The sequence below is a fragment of the Peromyscus eremicus genome, chromosome 4 (genome assembly GCF_949786415.1).
Source record: "Peromyscus eremicus chromosome 4, PerEre_H2_v1, whole genome shotgun sequence".
Taxonomy (NCBI): domain Eukaryota; kingdom Metazoa; phylum Chordata; class Mammalia; order Rodentia; family Cricetidae; genus Peromyscus; species Peromyscus eremicus.
Genome location: NC_081419.1, coordinates 20,616,017 through 20,635,034, shown reverse-complemented (window position 1 = coordinate 20,635,034; position 19,018 = coordinate 20,616,017). Strand labels below are relative to the sequence as shown.

General features: G+C 35.9%; 1 protein-coding gene across 1 annotated transcript in view; it reads left to right on the top strand.

Moving 5' to 3' along the window:
• Lrp1b (LDL receptor related protein 1B) overlaps positions 1-19,018 on the top strand; it is a 1,617,914-nt gene that overhangs the window by 1,285,664 nt on the left and 313,232 nt on the right. The window contains exons 45-47 of the mRNA XM_059258831.1: positions 373-498; positions 4,676-4,804; positions 7,409-7,528. Coding sequence (XP_059114814.1) covers positions 373-498; positions 4,676-4,804; positions 7,409-7,528 — 375 coding nt within the window. The remainder of the gene's footprint in view (positions 1-372; positions 499-4,675; positions 4,805-7,408; positions 7,529-19,018) is intronic.

Sequence of the window (19,018 nt, the reverse complement as noted above, 5' to 3'; positions counted from 1 at the left end):
AAGTGTCTGAAATGTTTAAGTAACTTCTATAGAATTTAGTTGGTTACCAGAAGAACAATTTCAGTTTTAATTATTTATGAAATTCTACTCCACTCTCTTTTATTTCTCATATCTTTGAAAATGAGGGTTAATTTGTTTCTGGGATAATGATTTTTTTTAGTAGGTTTGCATCTATTTTTATGAATTTTACAATCATTGAAATACTTAGGGAATTATGGTTTGTGGAAGGAAAAACTCTCATAATGCCATGGCATCCTCAAAATTTCTGAGTGTCCTAGATGGTAAGGCAGTTCAACAGTTTTCTGGTTACCTGTAATTAATGAGGACCAGGTATTCATCACAAAATGTTACTCATAGGCCCCTTCATTACAGGTGAACTCTCTCCTTGTGCATTATTAAATGGAGGTTGCCATGACCTCTGCATTTTAACGCCTGATGGAAGAGTGAATTGCTCCTGTAGAGGGGACCGAATATTGCTAGCTAACAACAGATGTGTGAGTAAGTAATGATAATCTATGTAATATGCTTATATTTTGAAATTCTGTTATTGCATTCATAGAGTTGTAGAGGTTCAGTTCTTCATATCTGTTTATGCAAGAATCCAGCTCATTCTAGTATTTTCTTGTAGCTTCATGTGATAAGTAACATGATAATAACTCGTGAGTCCCTGTGGTTGAGGCCTGACTGTGTTAAGACCATCTTCAGAAGTGCCTGCATATAAGATCACCTACCAAATTGTAGCTGTCTCTTCGAGACTCTCTCACAATTATGAAATTAATTACAGCTAAAATGAACTAGAATTCATGCAGGAGTTCAGTGGCCATGGAATAACCCCCTTCATAGTCTATGGCAGTATGTAAATGAGAGAGAATAGCTCATACAGCTTATTTGTAATCATTTCCAAACTGTTAATTAAAAATGTAACTTTCCAGCCTTGCACAGTGTTTATTCTTCCCAAAGGCATTGCAGTCTTTAATTAGTACCATTATAATACACCCTTATTAACAGCTAAATTTCCAAAATAAATAATGGTTCAAGTGTTTCAATACTGCCATGAAAAATTAGCAAGCTACATAAAAAAAAGGTTAATTTCCCTTTAACACTGAAACTCTTTGTATGTGAGAAAGGTGGAGAGTGAAATATCTTGTTAGAAATTGGTGAACTCATTTTCAAAATGTGTCAGTTTTAACAAATTTCTCCACTCCTTTGTATTCTTTTCTCTCATCTTTCTTGTTAGAAAATTAATAGAAGTGGGTATGTTTATATCACTGAAAATAAGTATTTTTCACCTTTATCTTCACACATCCTAGTCCTTTATCTACCAAGAGGATCTTTTTGTATATTTGCTATGTGCCTTTTTGTTATGTGAACTGGTACCACAATCAAGGGTACACCTTGGCAAAAAATAAAATTTTAGCTTTATATAAGACTCCACCAGAACAAAGGAGAGAATGTTACAACTATTAGTGAATTTTAATGAAGATAAATAATTTTAATATAGTGGGCCTCAAATCTCTTTATTTCTTTATTGTCTAACATGCCTCTGAACAGATCAGCCAACTACCTGAGTTATCTTTCCGTTTGCTTTTTGGGTTGAGGCCTAATGATCAGGATCTGATGTCACATGCAGACCTGGAACATCAGTCATCCATTAGAATCATTCATGTTTCTCTCACGGGTCACACTACAGGGCAGAGTTCAGGTAATAGCTTTGATAAAAACAGCGAAGGGAGTGTATAGCATGCAGCAGAGACCTGTTGCTGCACAAAGGTTTATATTTAACTGCCCCTAATTAGCTACCTGCTACTCTCTGCTGCTGAGAGGTGATGGGTCAAACATGAAAATATTTTAAACATGCAGAGTTGCACTGCTGTGGAACTGAAGTGTTGCACTGGACCCCTCAAGGGGAGCAAATTGCTGGGGAGGCATTCTCTATCAGTTATGTGTCTGCTTTGAAATCACGTGGTCTATCAGCAAAACTGCAGAGTAGCTGTGGCTTTCTACTTGTCAATCCATTGATGGTAAACCAAAATATTCCTAATATATCTATGGCCATACCTGGATTGATTCACTAACATTGTTCATGAATGTTAGTGGACTCTTTCATTTGCTGACACATACACGAGGGTAAATGTAGAAAACCATCTTTTGGCCCAATTGTTGGCAAAATATTAGGTATTTACATCCCATACAACATTGTTAACCTCATCAGGATCCATCACAGAAACAGGAAAAGCAAGCATATTTCAATAAAACACTTGCCATGTAAGAGAATGAGAGGAAAGACAAATTTGCCTGTAGACAGAAACAGAAAGCCTTCAGTGCTGTGTATCAAATGCAAATGTGAGCAAGAATTGTGCTTGTACATAATTTATTTTTGCATTAAGTATATATTCTATTTTCATTCTGATGATAAAACTCTCTGACAGAAAGCATCTTTGGGGAAAAATGGTTTATTTTATCTCACAAATTACAGTTTATCCTTGAGGGAAATCAGAGCACCAACTCAAGCAGGGACCTGAAGCAAAAACAGTGGGGGGCACTGCTTCTGGTTGGCTCATCGGCCTTTCTTATGCAACCTAGGGCCAGTTTCCAATGGTTGGCACCATCCCACAAGTGAGCTGGGCCCTCTTCGATTAATGATCACATAAGAAAACTCCCAGAAAATGGGACATAGGCTAGTCTGGTCTTGGCAGTTCTTCAACTGAGTCCTCTCATCTGAGGTTTTTCTGTGTCACATAAAACATACACACAAGAAACATTATACAGACTAAACAAATTACATTCATATATTTAGAAATATATACATAAAACAGCAATTATTGAAAAGAAGTCATGGATTTGAAAGAGAGCCAGGAGGAGAATGTGGGATGGTTTGGAGGGAGGAACGAGGAAGCAAAAATGATAAAACGTATAGTATCAAAAATGAAAGAAATAAAAAACCAGAGAAAATAATAAAAGTACATGAGTTATATGCAAAGCCAAAAAGACAAGTCAGGACTGCTAAAAGACCAGTCTAAATTTTGTTCATTTCATGATCTAAGTAATTTTTGCCAACAATATTAGCACCATTATTAATACATTCCCTTTAGGTTTACTAGTATTTTTTTATTTAAATCCTCTGTTACTTCCTCTGAAATGATATTTTACGTTGGCTGGTAACTGAAATTCATTAAAAAATGCTGAAAAGTTCTGCACTGAATGAATTTAATGGGAAGTTTTAGACACATATGTTAATATAAATATTATATTAAAATTGGAGAAAATTTAAGGAAAAACTACTGAGAATTTCAAGTAGCATTAGTGGACACATTATTGAACATTTCTGAAATTTTAAAAACTTGGATAATAATTTGTGAAGTTGAACTGTATTTCCTATGGATACCAAGCCTGATTACATTCAGAACTATTAATATGACTTGATTTCAACGTATGATTTGTTTAACAAATAGTGTGACAAGTACACAAGAGGACATTTTACAACCCAAATTAATGATTCCAAAAGTTTGCTGGTGAATCTATGTTATAAGAACAAAGATAAGTTATTGAGTTATTTTCCCCTGTACAAACCCCTAAAAGAGGAAACATTGCATGCTTGAGACAAAATTTAACTGTAGAAAAGGTATTTTGTACTTTGTCATTATTGGCCTGTACTTGTAATTTATAGAAAATCATATGAGATAGATAGAGAGAGAAGGAGGGAGGGAGAGAGAACACTCTTCTCCCATTTTCCATGAACATCCTAGGATTTTGAGATTCAATGGCATGGCAGTGGTGGTAGATATGTTAAATATCAAGTTCCAAGCTGTCTAGAGCGCCCACCCCCCCTTTATTCATCTTTTCCACCAATTTCTCCAAAAAATTCCAGACGCTTCTTGTCAGGAGGCAGCTGTGTATGGTATTTTCCAGTCTAGTCCTAAGTAGGAACTAACTACTGGGTCTCAACAGCAGAAAGTTGAGGAGAAGATTAAATTAGAAGTAGACCAAGTAGAGACTGTCTTGGTTAAGGTGACTTCATGCCCATCATTAAGATATGGCCCTCTCTTCACAGAAAAGTTTTATTGTTTGGGAGAATGTATAATGGTAAGGATACTCCAATGCATTGTTAGAATATACAAAGCTTATTTAACTGGCTATTTTATTTGAGTTTTGAGACATTTCACTATGCAACTTAGACTGGCCTTGAACTCACTATGGGCCACAAAGGCCATGAACTTGTAATCCTCCTGACTCAGGTTCTAATATTCTGGTGTTACAGGCATGAGCAGCCACACCTGAGTAATTGGCATTTTCTTTAAAAGGGAGTGTTTTAAGACAGACTGCTTCCCTATATGTCAGTTATCAAATTAAAGTTACTGTTTTCCTCTGCACACGTATGATCAACAAATGATTAAGAGAATATACAAATAACTATAAATAAAAATAGTAATACTAGTCAAAAATACTTTACAAACAACTCCTCCAAGACTTGCAAAGGTAAATTAATGACAGGAAGACATTAATGACAGAAAATATTTCTGCTAATTTTCAGTGAAGCAATATGATGAGCTGTTGTTCTTTACTTCATTTTATATGTTTATAAAACAGTTCAATTTTATAAGTAAACTTAAGGAATACAATGATAATAACTTAAAATAATTCTTACTATACAAATCCTCACTTTTCATTCTTTCAGCTAAAAACTCTTCTTGTAATATCTATTCTGAGTTTGAGTGTGGAAATGGGGAGTGCGTTGACTATCTGCTCACCTGTGATGGTATTCCTCATTGTAAGGACAAATCAGATGAGAAGCTGCTCTATTGTGGTAAGTGTCAAATGAGAACTTTATCGATGCAGAAAGATATTTCTGGTTTGGTTTTATAGTTTTAAGTGTGCTTGTCTGTTTCTATTTCATGTGAATAATTGCCTTAATGTCTCTCATTGACATGTATCTCTGAGGCAAATTGACTAGATTTTGTTTGTCTTAAAATGAGACACATTATTATCTACCTAGTTACCAGGATATTTCTTGAAGAATATTGTTATGGTTTCTATCACTGAGATGCAAATTAAAAGTGAATTGGACGCTTTTTTGTAAACTGACTTGTAATTTTTATTTACCAATAATTTTAGGCTCATATTCCTAAAAATGTAATTCAGAAGTATCAATGGATAGTGGATATTGCAGACTTATTCTGTAGCAAAGTTCTATCCTCAGGGAAAACCATGTTGAACTTACATAAAAGTATTGTTCATTCCATTTTGTTTCCAGGATCATCATGTGACAAGTGTCATTTGATGTAGAAACTGGTTGTGATAACCAGGATCCACAAGAAACATAGTTTTGTGTCATGTGTGCCTCCCTGTTGGTGACAATAAGTGAAAGTCATCCTCTGAAGGAGATTGTCTTTTTTTGTCCTAGGAATCAGCGAGGATTTGTCTTCATTTACATATTAATCTTTACTGTTCAGTTATCCAGATTTATCTTGGAAATAGTGTGATTTGTGTTAACTTTACAAGACCAACAGTATTAGGTCTCAGTGCCATGGAAAATTTGGGCGACCTACTGTATTTTCTACTTTCTTGAGAAGAGACAAGAAACTAATCCGTTTTCTTGTTTTAATCACTTCCTTAGACAAATCAGATATAAAATTCTCCATGAACTGACATTTTAAAAGACTCATGTAAGGGATACAAGGAATGAACCCAGCCCTTTGGTTCAGTTCCTTTTCCTTCCTGAAGCTAAAAACACATATTTGAATAAAGTTGGATTAAAATACATCATAAGAAACAAAGACACAAGTCTGTAAAAAATGCCATAAGAAAAAGCTTTTCTGTTCAAATGGATTGAATTTAGTTTCTAAATATAATGGCTAATGTTATGGAGTGCCCTATAATAATGGGTTTGGAAAATAAAAATGTTTTATTTATATTAAAACAAACAAACAAATAAACAAAAACCAAAAAATAACAACAACAACAAAAGAAAAACAACTTAGCTCTCCTATGTAATGAGAACACACAGTATTGGTTTTTCTGTATTATTTTCCCATTTATCAAAGTGTATTCCCTTTCAGATCTGTATGTGTTGAAGCAAATGACAGGTTTTCAGTCTGTTTAAAAAGCTTCTTAGTATCCTTTTGTATATGTAGACCATGCTTTCCTAATACTTCATCATTGATTGACACCTTGTTTGATTTCCTCTTTTAGCAACTGTGAATAATGCTGCAGTAAACATATTAGTGCAGATGCTGCTGTGTGGTGGTTATTTTCATCCTTTGATATGCACATATAGTAGGATAATTGACTCCTATGATAGTTGTATTTCTCAATTTTTGAAAATTTCTCATAATATTTTCCATATTGACTGCACTAAAAATACTGTATTCCCCTTTCTGTACATATTGGTTGAAAATTGTTATATTTTGATTTTTTTCTTGGTAGTCATTCATTATGTGATATTCTTGATAGTCAAGATTATGTGATATTTCATAGTAGTTTTGCCATGAGTTCTGTTAATAGTCATTCAAGTACTTTTTGATACACTTTTTGGCTGTTTAGATGTTTTCTTTTGGAAAATGTTAAGTTAGACATATTGGCGGTTTAAAATTATATTGTTTGGGGTTATGCAATTGAGTTGAGTTCCTTTGTATTCTACATATTAATGATTGTCGTGTGTATTTTATATTTATCAGTCTCTATTTACCTCTTTTCTGTTGTGCTCTTTGTCATTTCTTTCCTTCATACAATTTTAGATTTATTTTATTCTTGCTTTTATACAACTGTGAGCTGTATTGCTAGAAATTATTTTATATTATTTTATTTTAAATCTTTTTGCAACTTTTGATGTTGGCACTAATAGCTATACTGTGTGTTCTTGGCACTCATCTGAGGTATCCCATGACTTTGAGCATATTACATTTTAAGAGTTACCATTTGATATTTTATTTGAATAATTGGTATTTAAAGAAAATGTTATTCAGCTCAGTGGATATTTTAAACATATTTTAGTGGAAATTTATTGATATTTCTGTGATTCTTTGATATTCTCATTTTAGAATGTATGCTTTTTTATTATAAAATCCTTGCCGATATAAACGAATTAATGGATGGATATTAGAATATTTTACTCCTTCTGAGATAGGGATTTTTCCTTCTGAATTGATTATATCTTGTATGTTTATTCCTGTGGAGCATGGGAGAATTTTGAGAAACAGTAGGTAGATATAGTACTCAACCACTAGTTAGGAAGCGTCAGGTCTAAAGGACTCAAGTGTAATCCACTGTAACCCAGACCTTTTATACAATACAGCACTGCTTTATGGATTGAGATTCCATTAGTAAGGAGAGAAATTTTATTCATGGTTTCCACTCTCTAGAAACATTTCTGTATGACTTCTAACAACAACTTTTGATCTTTATTCATAAGAAAACAGAAGTTGCCGAAGTGGGTTTAAACCTTGTTATAATCGTCGCTGTATTCCTCATGGCAAACTCTGTGATGGTGCAAATGATTGTGGAGATAACTCTGATGAACTGGATTGTAAAGGTAAAATATTATTATATCAGTCTGGGAATATAGACATTATGACAGATGTTTATTAAACTTTCACAAAGTTTGTCCCTGAGAAAATTGTGCTATGAAAACACCTGCTGATATTGTTATAAATACTTTTGGAACAGAACTATAGATCATTGTGTTAAGAGAAGCTAGACTTGGGGATATGAGAACTTCATGATCTCCATCACATGTAAAATGAAAAATATTGATCCTGTAGAAGTTGAGAGAAGATGTTGGTTGCCAGAGGATATCACCTGAAGGGGAACATTTTGGAGAAAGTCTAATCAATGGGTATAATGATCCAGTTTGATATAAACAAGAATTCATTTTTGTAAATCAGTCAAAATGTGTTATTAACTAGTCCTACAATTTAAATTAAACCATTTCTATTAATTTACGTGCTGCTACATGGTTCATGGCATGTTACCTCATTTTACAGATGTCCTACTCCCCCTATGTCTGGCTGGTGACTCTACCCTTCTTTCTCTCATCATGCTGTCAGTCTTGCTCTCCAGCCTACCCTCTTCCTGCCTAGTTATTGGCCAGTTAGCTCTTTATTAAATGAATGAGAGCAACATATCTTCACAGTTTATAAAAGGATTATTCCACAGCAATATTCAATACTGAATTTATTGCTGTAAGAGTGATTACTTTTGCTCTATTTTACCCACCAGTATGGGTAAAATACTTAGTACTAGTCTTTAAAAATAAACATATTTATTGATACATATTTATATATGCCATATACTTCACTTGTTTCAAATACACTCAATGATTTTAGTAAACTTATGCAATTTTGCACTCATCATAATCAATATTTTTCAGAACATTTATCTGAGAAGTTCTCAATGCTCATTTTCGTTGCCTACCACAGTTTTGCCTGTTGTAGGCATTTCACACAAATTAAGTCATAGAGTATGCATAGTATTTCATATCCTGCCTCTTTCGATATGTCTTTGAGATTCATCCATGTTATAAAATTTACCAACATATCACAAACCTTGTTACTACACTTTTTTCTTTTGTTATTTTTTTTGTTATTGAAACTATTATTACATCATTTCTTATTTTCCTTTGCTCACTTCAAACCCTACTAATATACCCCTCCATGAAGACTTTGAAATTCATGTCCTCTTTTTTTACTAATTGTTGCTATATGCTAGGTATGTATGTAAAACCTTTTCTCCATAATGTTCCATGAATATATGTTTTCAGGGCTGACCTTTGGAATTAGATAACCAATTGGTGTACTATTCCCTAGGGAAGACTATTTATCCTATTCTTAGCATTCCTTTGTTGCCTGTAGTTCTTTGGGTAGAGTTGAAGCCTCACAGGATCTTAATGTATCCTTACTGTGCATTTCATTACTCACATAACAAATGTCTCGACAAATTTCCAGTTGTCAATTAGAATGGCTTTCTAGTCAATCCACTTTAGGCTTGAATTGAATATACTTTCCACATCTTCCCCTGGCTATACTTTACTAGTTTGTTTCTGTGTTGTTAATCAAGTTTATATTTCTCATATGCCTATTAGGGCAGATACTCAAATTAGACTTACTGCTTCAACTCTTATTTTCTGAATTGTGAAGACCTATAAAGGTTTAAAAACAATAAAAAAATTACAAGATATTGAAAGTAGATAGAGATAAACTTATAAACATTTAAAAGAAGGAAAGCATGGAATGAGACCAAAAATGGGTACTATCTATGAGATAGCTTCAAGCAGGAGAGAAAACATTGAATTAAGTTAATGGTAAAAATAAGAAGAAAGAGCTTGAAGTAATTAAACAAAAATATATGGAAAACCAGTGTCAAAACTTTTTTTTTTCCCAAAAGAAGCCCTTGGAACTTAACACTACTGTCTTAGTTAGGAGTTTATTGCTGGGAAGTATGAAGAGATACCATGACCACAGAAATACTTATAAAGGAACATATTTAATTGGGGCTGGCTTACAGTTCAGGGGTTTAGTCCATTATCATCATGGTGGGAAGCATTGTGGCATTCAGGTAGACACAGTACTGGAGAGGTAGCTGAGAGTTCTACATTTGGATTCACAGGCAGCAGGATGAGCATATCACACTGGGTGTCATTAGAAAATTTGAGACCTCAAAGACACTCCCAGTGACACATTTCCTCCAACAAGGCCACACCTACTAATAGTGCCACTCCCTATGGGCCTATTGGGACCATTTTTATTCAAACCTCCACATTCTACTCTCAGACACCCATATTATAAAGCAAAATGCATTTAGTCCGACTTCAAAAGTCCCCATAGTCTATAACAATCTCAAACTTTTTTAAAATTCCAAAGTCTCTTCTGAAACTTGGGGCAATCTTTTAACTTTAACAACTATAAAGTCAAATTAAAAAGCAAATCACGGCCGGGCGGTGGTGGCGCACGCCTTTAATCCCAGCACTCGGGAGGCAGAGCCAGGTGGATCTCTGTGAGTTCGAGGCCAGCCTGGGCTACCAAGTGAGTCCCAGGAAAGGCTCAAAGCTATACAGAGAAACCCTGTCTCGAAAAACCAAAAAAAAAAAAAAAAAAAAAAAAAAAGCAAATCACATACCTCCAACATATAACAACACAGGATATACATTATCATTAAAAAAAGAAAAAAATAATCATGAAATACTGGATCAAAGCAAGACAGAAAACCAGCTGGGAAAGTGCTCGGCATATCCATATCTGTTGTCAAAGTTCTCTTTGGATCCCAACTCTTTCAACTTTCTTGACTGCAACAGAATTCTTCTTCTTGAACTAGTTCCACTTCCTGATAGCTGCTCTCCTCAGCAGGTATCCCATGGCTCTGGCATCTCCAACATTTTAGGTTCTCCAAGGCAATTCAGGCTTCACATTCACAGCTTCACACAAAGACCTGTCTAGGCTTCTATTCATGGATACCCCTGACAGGTGCCTGGCCTCAGCAGCTTTCATTGGCCATGAAGGGAGATTCCACAATACTTTTCTTCTGTCCTTGACTCTAAAGCCAGTACTACATGACCAAAATTCCCAAGTTCTGCTGCTTGCTGGGGCTGCAACATGGTCCCTTTGTCAAATACATCACCAGCTTGTTTTCAATGGTTTCTTTTATTGACTAATCTTGACTGTTCTAGGACTCACTCTGTGGATCTGGCTGGCCTGGAACTTAGAGGTCTGCTTTCTTCTGCTTCTAGAGTAATGGGATTAGAGGCATACTGATATAATCATACCTGGTTCTAAGATGAAAGTTTAGCTGGGTGGGATCTTGCCCTGGGGCTACTACTTGCTTTATTCCATTTAACATCAGGATTTTCTTTAATCTGTTTACACATACTGGAGCCCCTTTCCTTCTCAAATTGTACATTTTGCATTTTTCCTTATTCAGCTTGTTCCCTTTCATTATAAATCTACATAAGAGTGAATACTAGTAACCATATAATAGAGTCAATACTAACCTGTTTTGAAATTTCCTCTGCCAATGCAACTAATCCAAAACTCTTCAATTTAGCCTCATGCAGACTTTTTGGACAAAGGCAAAAGGCAGCCACATTTTTAACAAAAATATCACAAGAATAGTCTCTAGGCCACATACTAAAATTCTTTTCTGAAACCTCTTGAGCCAGGCCCCCACAGTTAAAAATCACCCTCAGAACCACTATCTTCCATGTTCCTACTAGGATGGCCAATTAAACCCTGCTTAAACCCCACTTAAAGCATTCAACTGATTTCCGAACCCAAAGTCCCAAAGTCCATATTTTTCCAAGCAAAAATAAGTTCAGGCCTATCAGAACAATACCCCATTCCTGATACCCACTTCTGTCTTAATTCAGGTTTTATGACTGTGAAGAGATATTATCACCAAAGGAAAACACTTAATTGGGGTTGGCTTACAGTTCAGAGGTTAAGTTCATTATCCTCATGGTGGAAAGGACAGCAGCATGCAGGTATACACAGTGCTGCAGAGGTAACTGATAGGTCTACATCTGGATCCACAGGCAGCAGAATGAGAATGCCACACTTGTTGTGGAATCTGAGACCTCAAAGACACTCCCAGTGACACACATCCTCCAATAAGACCATACCTCCTAATAGTGCCAATCTCTATGGGCCTATGGGGGCATTTTTATTCAAATCACCACAGCTACTATGTGTCTTAAAATGATAATAAATTAGTGTGTTTGGAATTAGGAAATACTGTGTCTAGTACATGAGAGATATTTATAAAATCGTATGTTTAAAGAATTCTTATGAAATATAGATAAAATATACTGTATCTAATTATATCTAGTTGTATCAATAGCAACTGCCAAAGAAAAGTACAAATTAAGAAGGAATATTGTCCTTCTTTTAGAAACTTAACCATCTCATTTATAGTCTTGGTCACAAAAATTCATTAAGAATCAAACATTGGTAAAAGTGTTTCTTTTTTGATAATCATAGCATAAAATTCATAGCAGTTGGATACCTTAATTCAGTTAAAGCTTATATCTTGGCATTTTTACTTTAATGCTGGGTATTTGAAATCAAAGTTGCTTTTAACATGGACTCAAACTCATTGTTACTTTTTAGAACTGAATGTGTTTATGAAACTTGAGTAATTCCTATGATAAACAATTAAGTTGCTGTTTTTGGAGAAAAAAAGTGCTTATCACAGTTTGACTTTTCTCTCAGCTGTGGATGTTAATATTATTTTCTTCTTTGGTACCTAGCAAACCACAGAAGGAAAATCTTGCTAATCCTATTTCTTATAACTCCAGTGCCTATTGATTCAGGTGTGAGTTTAACAAACTGCTCCCTTACAGCACAGGATTATATATGAAGAATCAGGGAGAGATAACAAAGTTACCTTCCAAGTATTCCAATTATTCCTCTCTCAAGAGCCTGTACAAACCAAAGATGTCTTTACTGCACATATAATCATATACTAATATTACTGTTGTAAAACAAATTACTGGATTAGCAAGACATTCTTAGTGGTGTTATAGTGGCATGAATGTTATGGTAGTAACAAATCACATTCTGATGGAACTTAAGGCCAATTCCACAAGTTAAAATCCATATCTGGCACCATTATCAGGGCCTCAAACCTGTTGCCACACAGGCCATAAACCCTAGAAGAGAACCTAATTTTTTCCTTTGTTAAATGGACATAATATGAACCTGACTCCTAATAAATTGTTTTTATATACATAGTGCATTGGTCAACACTCATCAGAGAAGCTTCTTTTTGAAGTAGGTGGTAATTAACATAGAAACCCCCAACTGGTCAAGGTGCAGAGAATATAAAAGTGTTGAATGGACATCTATAGCACACTTCCTTCTCTTTTGACTCAGATATTTTTGTAGAAAAAGGGATGAAAAGATATTAAGAGCCAGAGGTGGTGGATGAGTACAAAGAAACACTGTTTTTCTAACATAGCATGCCAGTTTCACATATGAACTCACAATGTTTGTGAAAGCATGTACAAGACCAGTGTAAGCTCAGATCAGATAATATTCCAAAACGGAGAGGGTAGCTGGATACAAAGTCCCATTTCTAGCTAAGGTGCAGTAGATAGCTCCTAGGGAAGGAGGGTTAGTTTTCTTCAAGGGTGCAGTCGATAGTTGATCATTCTGAAGTGAAGGCCATACATTTAAGAGTGTATGGGCAGCACAGGCTGTATTTACAGGTTAAAAATAAGAGGGCATAAAGTCAAGTGGGTAGGGAAGAAGTGATGAATCTAGAAAGAATTGGGGGAAAGGTTCAGGTAGAGCTCAGGGAACCCCACAGATCAAAGGGTGAAGCCAAAGAACAGGAGAATAAGAGCCAGAGGGGCTGAGGATTCCAGAAGAACATGGTCCACAGAATCAGCTAAGCAGGGCTCATAGGGACCCCCACAGACTAAAACATCAATTATAGAGCCTGCTTGGGATTTTTTTGGACTTCTGAAAGTAAGAGTTGGGGTGTCTCTGACTCATCTATCTCCCCATGTGACTCTTTTCCTCCTATTGGGTTTCCGGGTCCAACCTTGATATGAAAATTTATGCCTAGTCTTATTGCATCTTGTTATGCCATGTTTGTTTGCTATCACTGCGAGGCCTGCTCTTTTCTGAAGGGAAATGGAGGAACAGTGGATGTGGAGGAGGGGGTAAGTTGAGGGCACTGGGAGGAGGGGAGGGAAAAGAGGCTGCAGTCATGATGTATTGTCTAAGAAGAATCCATTTTTAAAAAGATCAAAATACATTGCAAAAAATTTTTAATTAACTAAAAAATGAGGGTAAGGACAAACAAAATATTAAATTATATAATTAAATATGCAGAGCTAGGCCTCTTGGGAAAACTTGTATCCCCAGTTATTCTGGAAGCTGAGGCAGGAAAATTATGAGTTCACATTCTGTTTGGGCTGTAGATTAAATATAAGGATAGTTTCACAACTTATCAAGACCCTGTTTTAAAACGGAAAGTAAATACATCTCAGGGGCAGAAGGCTTACCTAGCTTGAGCAGAACCCTAGGTTGGATTTTCAGTACTAGGGAAAACAAAAACAGTAAATACTGAGATTTTAGTAATCTTTGGTCAGAGGTGAAGGTAAAGCTATTTGCAAGTTATTTACACTTTTAAATTTTATGTATCAATAGTGATTGTTCCTGCCCTTTTGCTATGTCTCTGATCCACAGTAGCAGAGTAGAAATACCTGTTAGAATGAATTCTTTTGGGTTTCTTCTCTTTTAAACACAGAGAATAATCCTGAATCTTCATCAATCTTATATTTATTGTCCCTTTAAACCTGTTTATTTCATTACCAAGAGCTTAGACCTGAAGAAGTCTCACAAAGTTTGTCATTTTTGTATTCCTCTTATTGTTGTGTGACAGGTTGAGTGACCTGACCTGGGGGGAGGACATAAGTGTCACCATGTTGAGATGAGTGTAATTGCTTCCCTCAGGTGTCCTTGAGTAACTAGATACTTTCAGGTGCACCAGAGCACCAGGAATTCTGAAGCTTCCCAAAGGACAGATGAAGGCTGCCAGGGTTTTCTATTTGTTCTGTTTTTGTTTTCACAAGTGCTCAGAAAAACACTGAAAGAGTCCACAAACAATAATCTATAAGAAAAATATAACCATGGCCCAAAAAGAAATTAACAGTGCCTCTGTGTTTGTGCACCTTGAAAAGCTAAGCAGTTATGGAATCATTAAATAGAAGGTGTGCATGAGAGTAAACAAATTAGCATTGCAATAGAAAAATTAATGTCATTTGTGTTCAAACCCCCATGTCAGATTCAATGGCTGCAAGTAGCATGGAAAGTAAGAAGAGAGAATCAACTTCAGTCATTTATAAGAATTATTCTGTGAACCACAGAAAGACCTATTGATTTTATGTCTTTTTTATCTCATAAAGTACTTTAATTGACAAAATAAAAAGAAAGTAGAAGAAAGAAGGAAACTAGGAAAGTGTATGGAAGAGTCAGTGGCTTTGAATTTCACCTCACTGCTCCTTTTGATCCGCTGTCCCTGTCAGACTTATTTTGTGGTAACTCATTTCTACTCCTGGTGTGCGTGTGGCTATGTTCTTACTAGGGTTCTATAGACTAATGACTTCTTCTAGACTATCTGGAGGGAAAAGCTGAATATTTCACACTTGGCCTATCTTTATTTAAATCAAATAATTTCTATTTCTCTCTTATTCAAGAGTTTTAACCTGGGGAAAAATAATCAGGCAACTTTCTTTTTCACCTGTCAAATTAGAAACTTCAGTATATCTCACCTCAGAAACTACCCTAAAACTGTAATTGAAGCAACATGGAGTAGATTTTGATTTTTCTTTCCCAGAATTGACATTTGTTTTCTTATTGTATGTTTTGAATGAGATCTTCTCAACATTCACAGGCATTTTGATTTTTGTTACCAGTAGGTGGCCCTGTTTAATCAAGTTTAGGGAGTGCGGCCTTCTTGGAGGAAGTATGTCACTAGGGGCTGATTTTCAGTGTTTAATGACTTTGCCATTTGGAGTTTGCTCTGTGTTTCCTGTTTGTGGTTTGAGACGTAAACTCTCAGCTTCTGCTTCTGCCACCATGCTTGTTGCTTCCTGCCACAATTTTTGCCCACAATGGACTTCCATCTCTCTCAAACTGTAAGCCAAATTGTAGCTAGAGTTTTCCTGCCTGGCCCACAGTCAGGACAAATCTCTCTCACCTGCCAGTCCCACAGCCACTCAGACCCAACCAAGTAAACACAGAGACTTATATTGCTTACAAACTGTATGGCTGTGGTAGGCTTCTTGCTAACTGTTCTTACAGCTTAAATTAATCCATTTCTATAAATCTATACCTTGCCATGTGGCTTACCCACATCTTCACGTGCTGCTTGTCCTGGTAGCGGCTGGCAGTGACTCCTTCTGCCTTCCTGTTCTTTCTTTTCTCCTCTCTGTTAGTCCCGCCTATACTTCCTGCCTAGCCACTGGCCAATCAGTGTTTTATTTATTGACCAATCAGAGCAACACATTTGCCATACAGAACATCCCACAGCACCAAATGAACTCTTCCTTCTATAAGTTGCCTTCAACATGTGTTATCACAGGAGTATAAAAGAAAATAATATACTTATTTAATGAATTTCCTGCTATTTGCATGTCACAATAGTTTATCATCAGTATGACTGATATACCTGGCACAACAACTTTAAAAAAGCTTGATATTGGCTCATAGTCTTAAAGGCCATGGTCTTGGCTCCATCTTTTTAGGGCTTGGTGCAGCAGAACGACATGACTGTGGCAGAATATAGAGGGGGCTGTTTACCTCATGGCAGAAAGACAGCAGAGACATGGGAAGAGCTGGAGGCAGTTCTAGCTTTCAGAGGCTCAACTCCGGAAGCTATTTCTTCCAGCTATATATACCTCCTACATAATGCTGGGAATTATGTGTTTAACACAAGAATCCTTAGAGTGTCATTTGTCTCATTAAATTATCTTCATTGACTACTAATGTAAGAATCATGGTCTCCTACCACCATCCTGACCCTAATGCTTACAGAATTATGTTCCCATATTGAAAAGCCCAATACCTTTCCCATTCATCACTGTTCTGTGACTCTACAGCTAGTCACAGAATCAGTGAAGATGTGTAAAGGGGACAACGAGTTCCACTTCACATCTATACTCTATTTATGACAGTCCATTTGTGTATCCAGGATTTTTTAACCTTATTTTGTGGTTTGAATGAGACTAGCTCCCACAGGCTCATATGTTTGAATGCTTGTTCCCCAATTGGTGGAGCTGTTTGGGAAGGATCAGGAGATTCCGTCTTGTTGGAGGAGATCTATCACTTCCAGTAGGCTTTGAGGCCTTAAAACCCCTGTACTGTTTCCAGTTAGCTCTTTTGGTCTACCTCATGGCTGTATCTCAGATGTGAACTCTCAGCTACTGCTCCAGCAACATGCTTGCTTGCCTGCCTTCCTGTAGTTATTCTTCTTGCCATGATAATTATGGACTCACCCTCTGGAACTGCAAGTCCCAAATAAACTCTTTCTTCTCTAAATTGCCTTGGTCATGGTGTCTTTTCACAGCAAAAGAAAAGCAACTCAGACACTCTTTTGTGGAAAAGAAAGGAAGAAATGTATCCCATACTTTCTATTCTCAGGTCGACTCTCCTGAGTGATTGCTCATCACTTACTTGGTGCTGTTCTCTAACAACTCTATTTAACTTCACAGTTGTGTTTGCTTTTCTTGTATTTAAGAGTTCCTCTTGTTATTTTTATTTTCACTACAGAACCCCAAGACTCTCCTCTACTGCTTCCACTTTTCCTTTTCCTGGTTTTCACAAGAGCTTCAGTATTATATATGAAACTCTGTAACCCTAAAATCTTTGAAACTTGAGTATTCTTTACAGTCAGACCATGTACCTAGGGTCATAACTTTCCTCTTCACTGTCTCATATATTTTATTTATTTATTTTTTATTCAGACATTTTTTATTCACTCCATATATCAACCACGGATCCCTCTTCATCCTTCCTCCTGCTCCCCCCACCCAGCTTTCCCTCCGAGCCCACCCCCTATCCCCTCCTCTGAAAAGTTATGGTATCCCATAGGGAGTCAGCAAAGCCTGACACATTCAGCTGAGGCAGGTCCAAGCCCCTCCCCTGCATCAAGGATGTGCAGTGTGTCCCACCACAGGCAATGGGCTTCAAAAACCTAGTTCATGCACCAGGGATAGATCCTATTTCCACTGTCAGGGGCCCCTTAAACAAACCAAGCTACACAACTATCTTATCCACCACATAAAGACTTCCTGTGAAAGTTTGAAGGAGATGGTACTACATGGTGGTGCAGTTGGCCTCACAATGGTCATTTTTCATGGATTCCATGTTTAAATTCTCTTTTAGATGCATATTCATAGGATTTCTTATATCTGCAGTGTTAGTTCACAAAGAAATGTATCTGCTTACTAAACAGAGATTGCAAGAAATATTTTAGAGTATAGCTAATGAAAGACCAATAGGTAAAATAACGAATTGTAAATGATTGACATGTGTACTTCCAGTATGATATATTTACTATTTCTACAAAAAAAAGCTGAATAAGAAATGAAATAGGCCGGGCGGTGGTGGCGCACGCCTTTAATCCCAGCACTCGGGAGGCAGAGGCAGGCGGATTTCTGTGAGTTCGAGGCCAGCCTGGGCTATCAAGTGAGTCCCAGGAAAGGCGCAAAGCTACACAGAAAAACCCTGTCTTGAAAAACCAAAAAAAAAAAAAAAAAAAAAAAAAAAAGAAATGAAATAGAAAGGTATATTAAAAGTGCTTTTTAGAACATAAAAATTAATTTTCCCCTTGGGGAACAATGCATTTATCTCTGCTGATGATGGCATTATTTGTTTTGCATGCTAAGTTGTTATTTTTAATGAAGAAACAGTGAAGCAATTTTAATCACAAATTGTAAATAAAACATTTATTCTAATCATCATTTAAACACAAATAAGTATGCAATTTAAAGATACAATTAAATATAATAAGAGCAGTGTGTTATGAAATATAAATGACATACATACCCCTGAGTAAAATCTGCATATTTTAAGATAGTTTTTTTAACCATTTTCAATTGATATAATTTTTGTTTATAATTAAATAGGCATTTTACAGTATCAATGTAAATAAAGGCTACATAATCAAAGAGTCCTTTACATTATTCATTGATATAATCTGTGTGTGGAAATTAAGATTGGAATAAAAATCTCACTTAAATTAATCTAAAATATATACTATACCATACACCTGTTCACAATATCTTGCTGACAATTGTTACATGATAATGAATGTTAAGCAACCTAGAAATAAATGTATAATTAAGAATAATATATTATTTAAAACCTGTATATAAGGAAATTAACACACTGAAACATATTTTTATCTAAGCATGCGAAATTCTAAAGTTATACTTTTATAGCAATAGCAGGGCGACAGACTATATATGTTTTTTGCTGTGAGTCATCTGTATTTGCTATGATAAATACTAACAACATAGTTG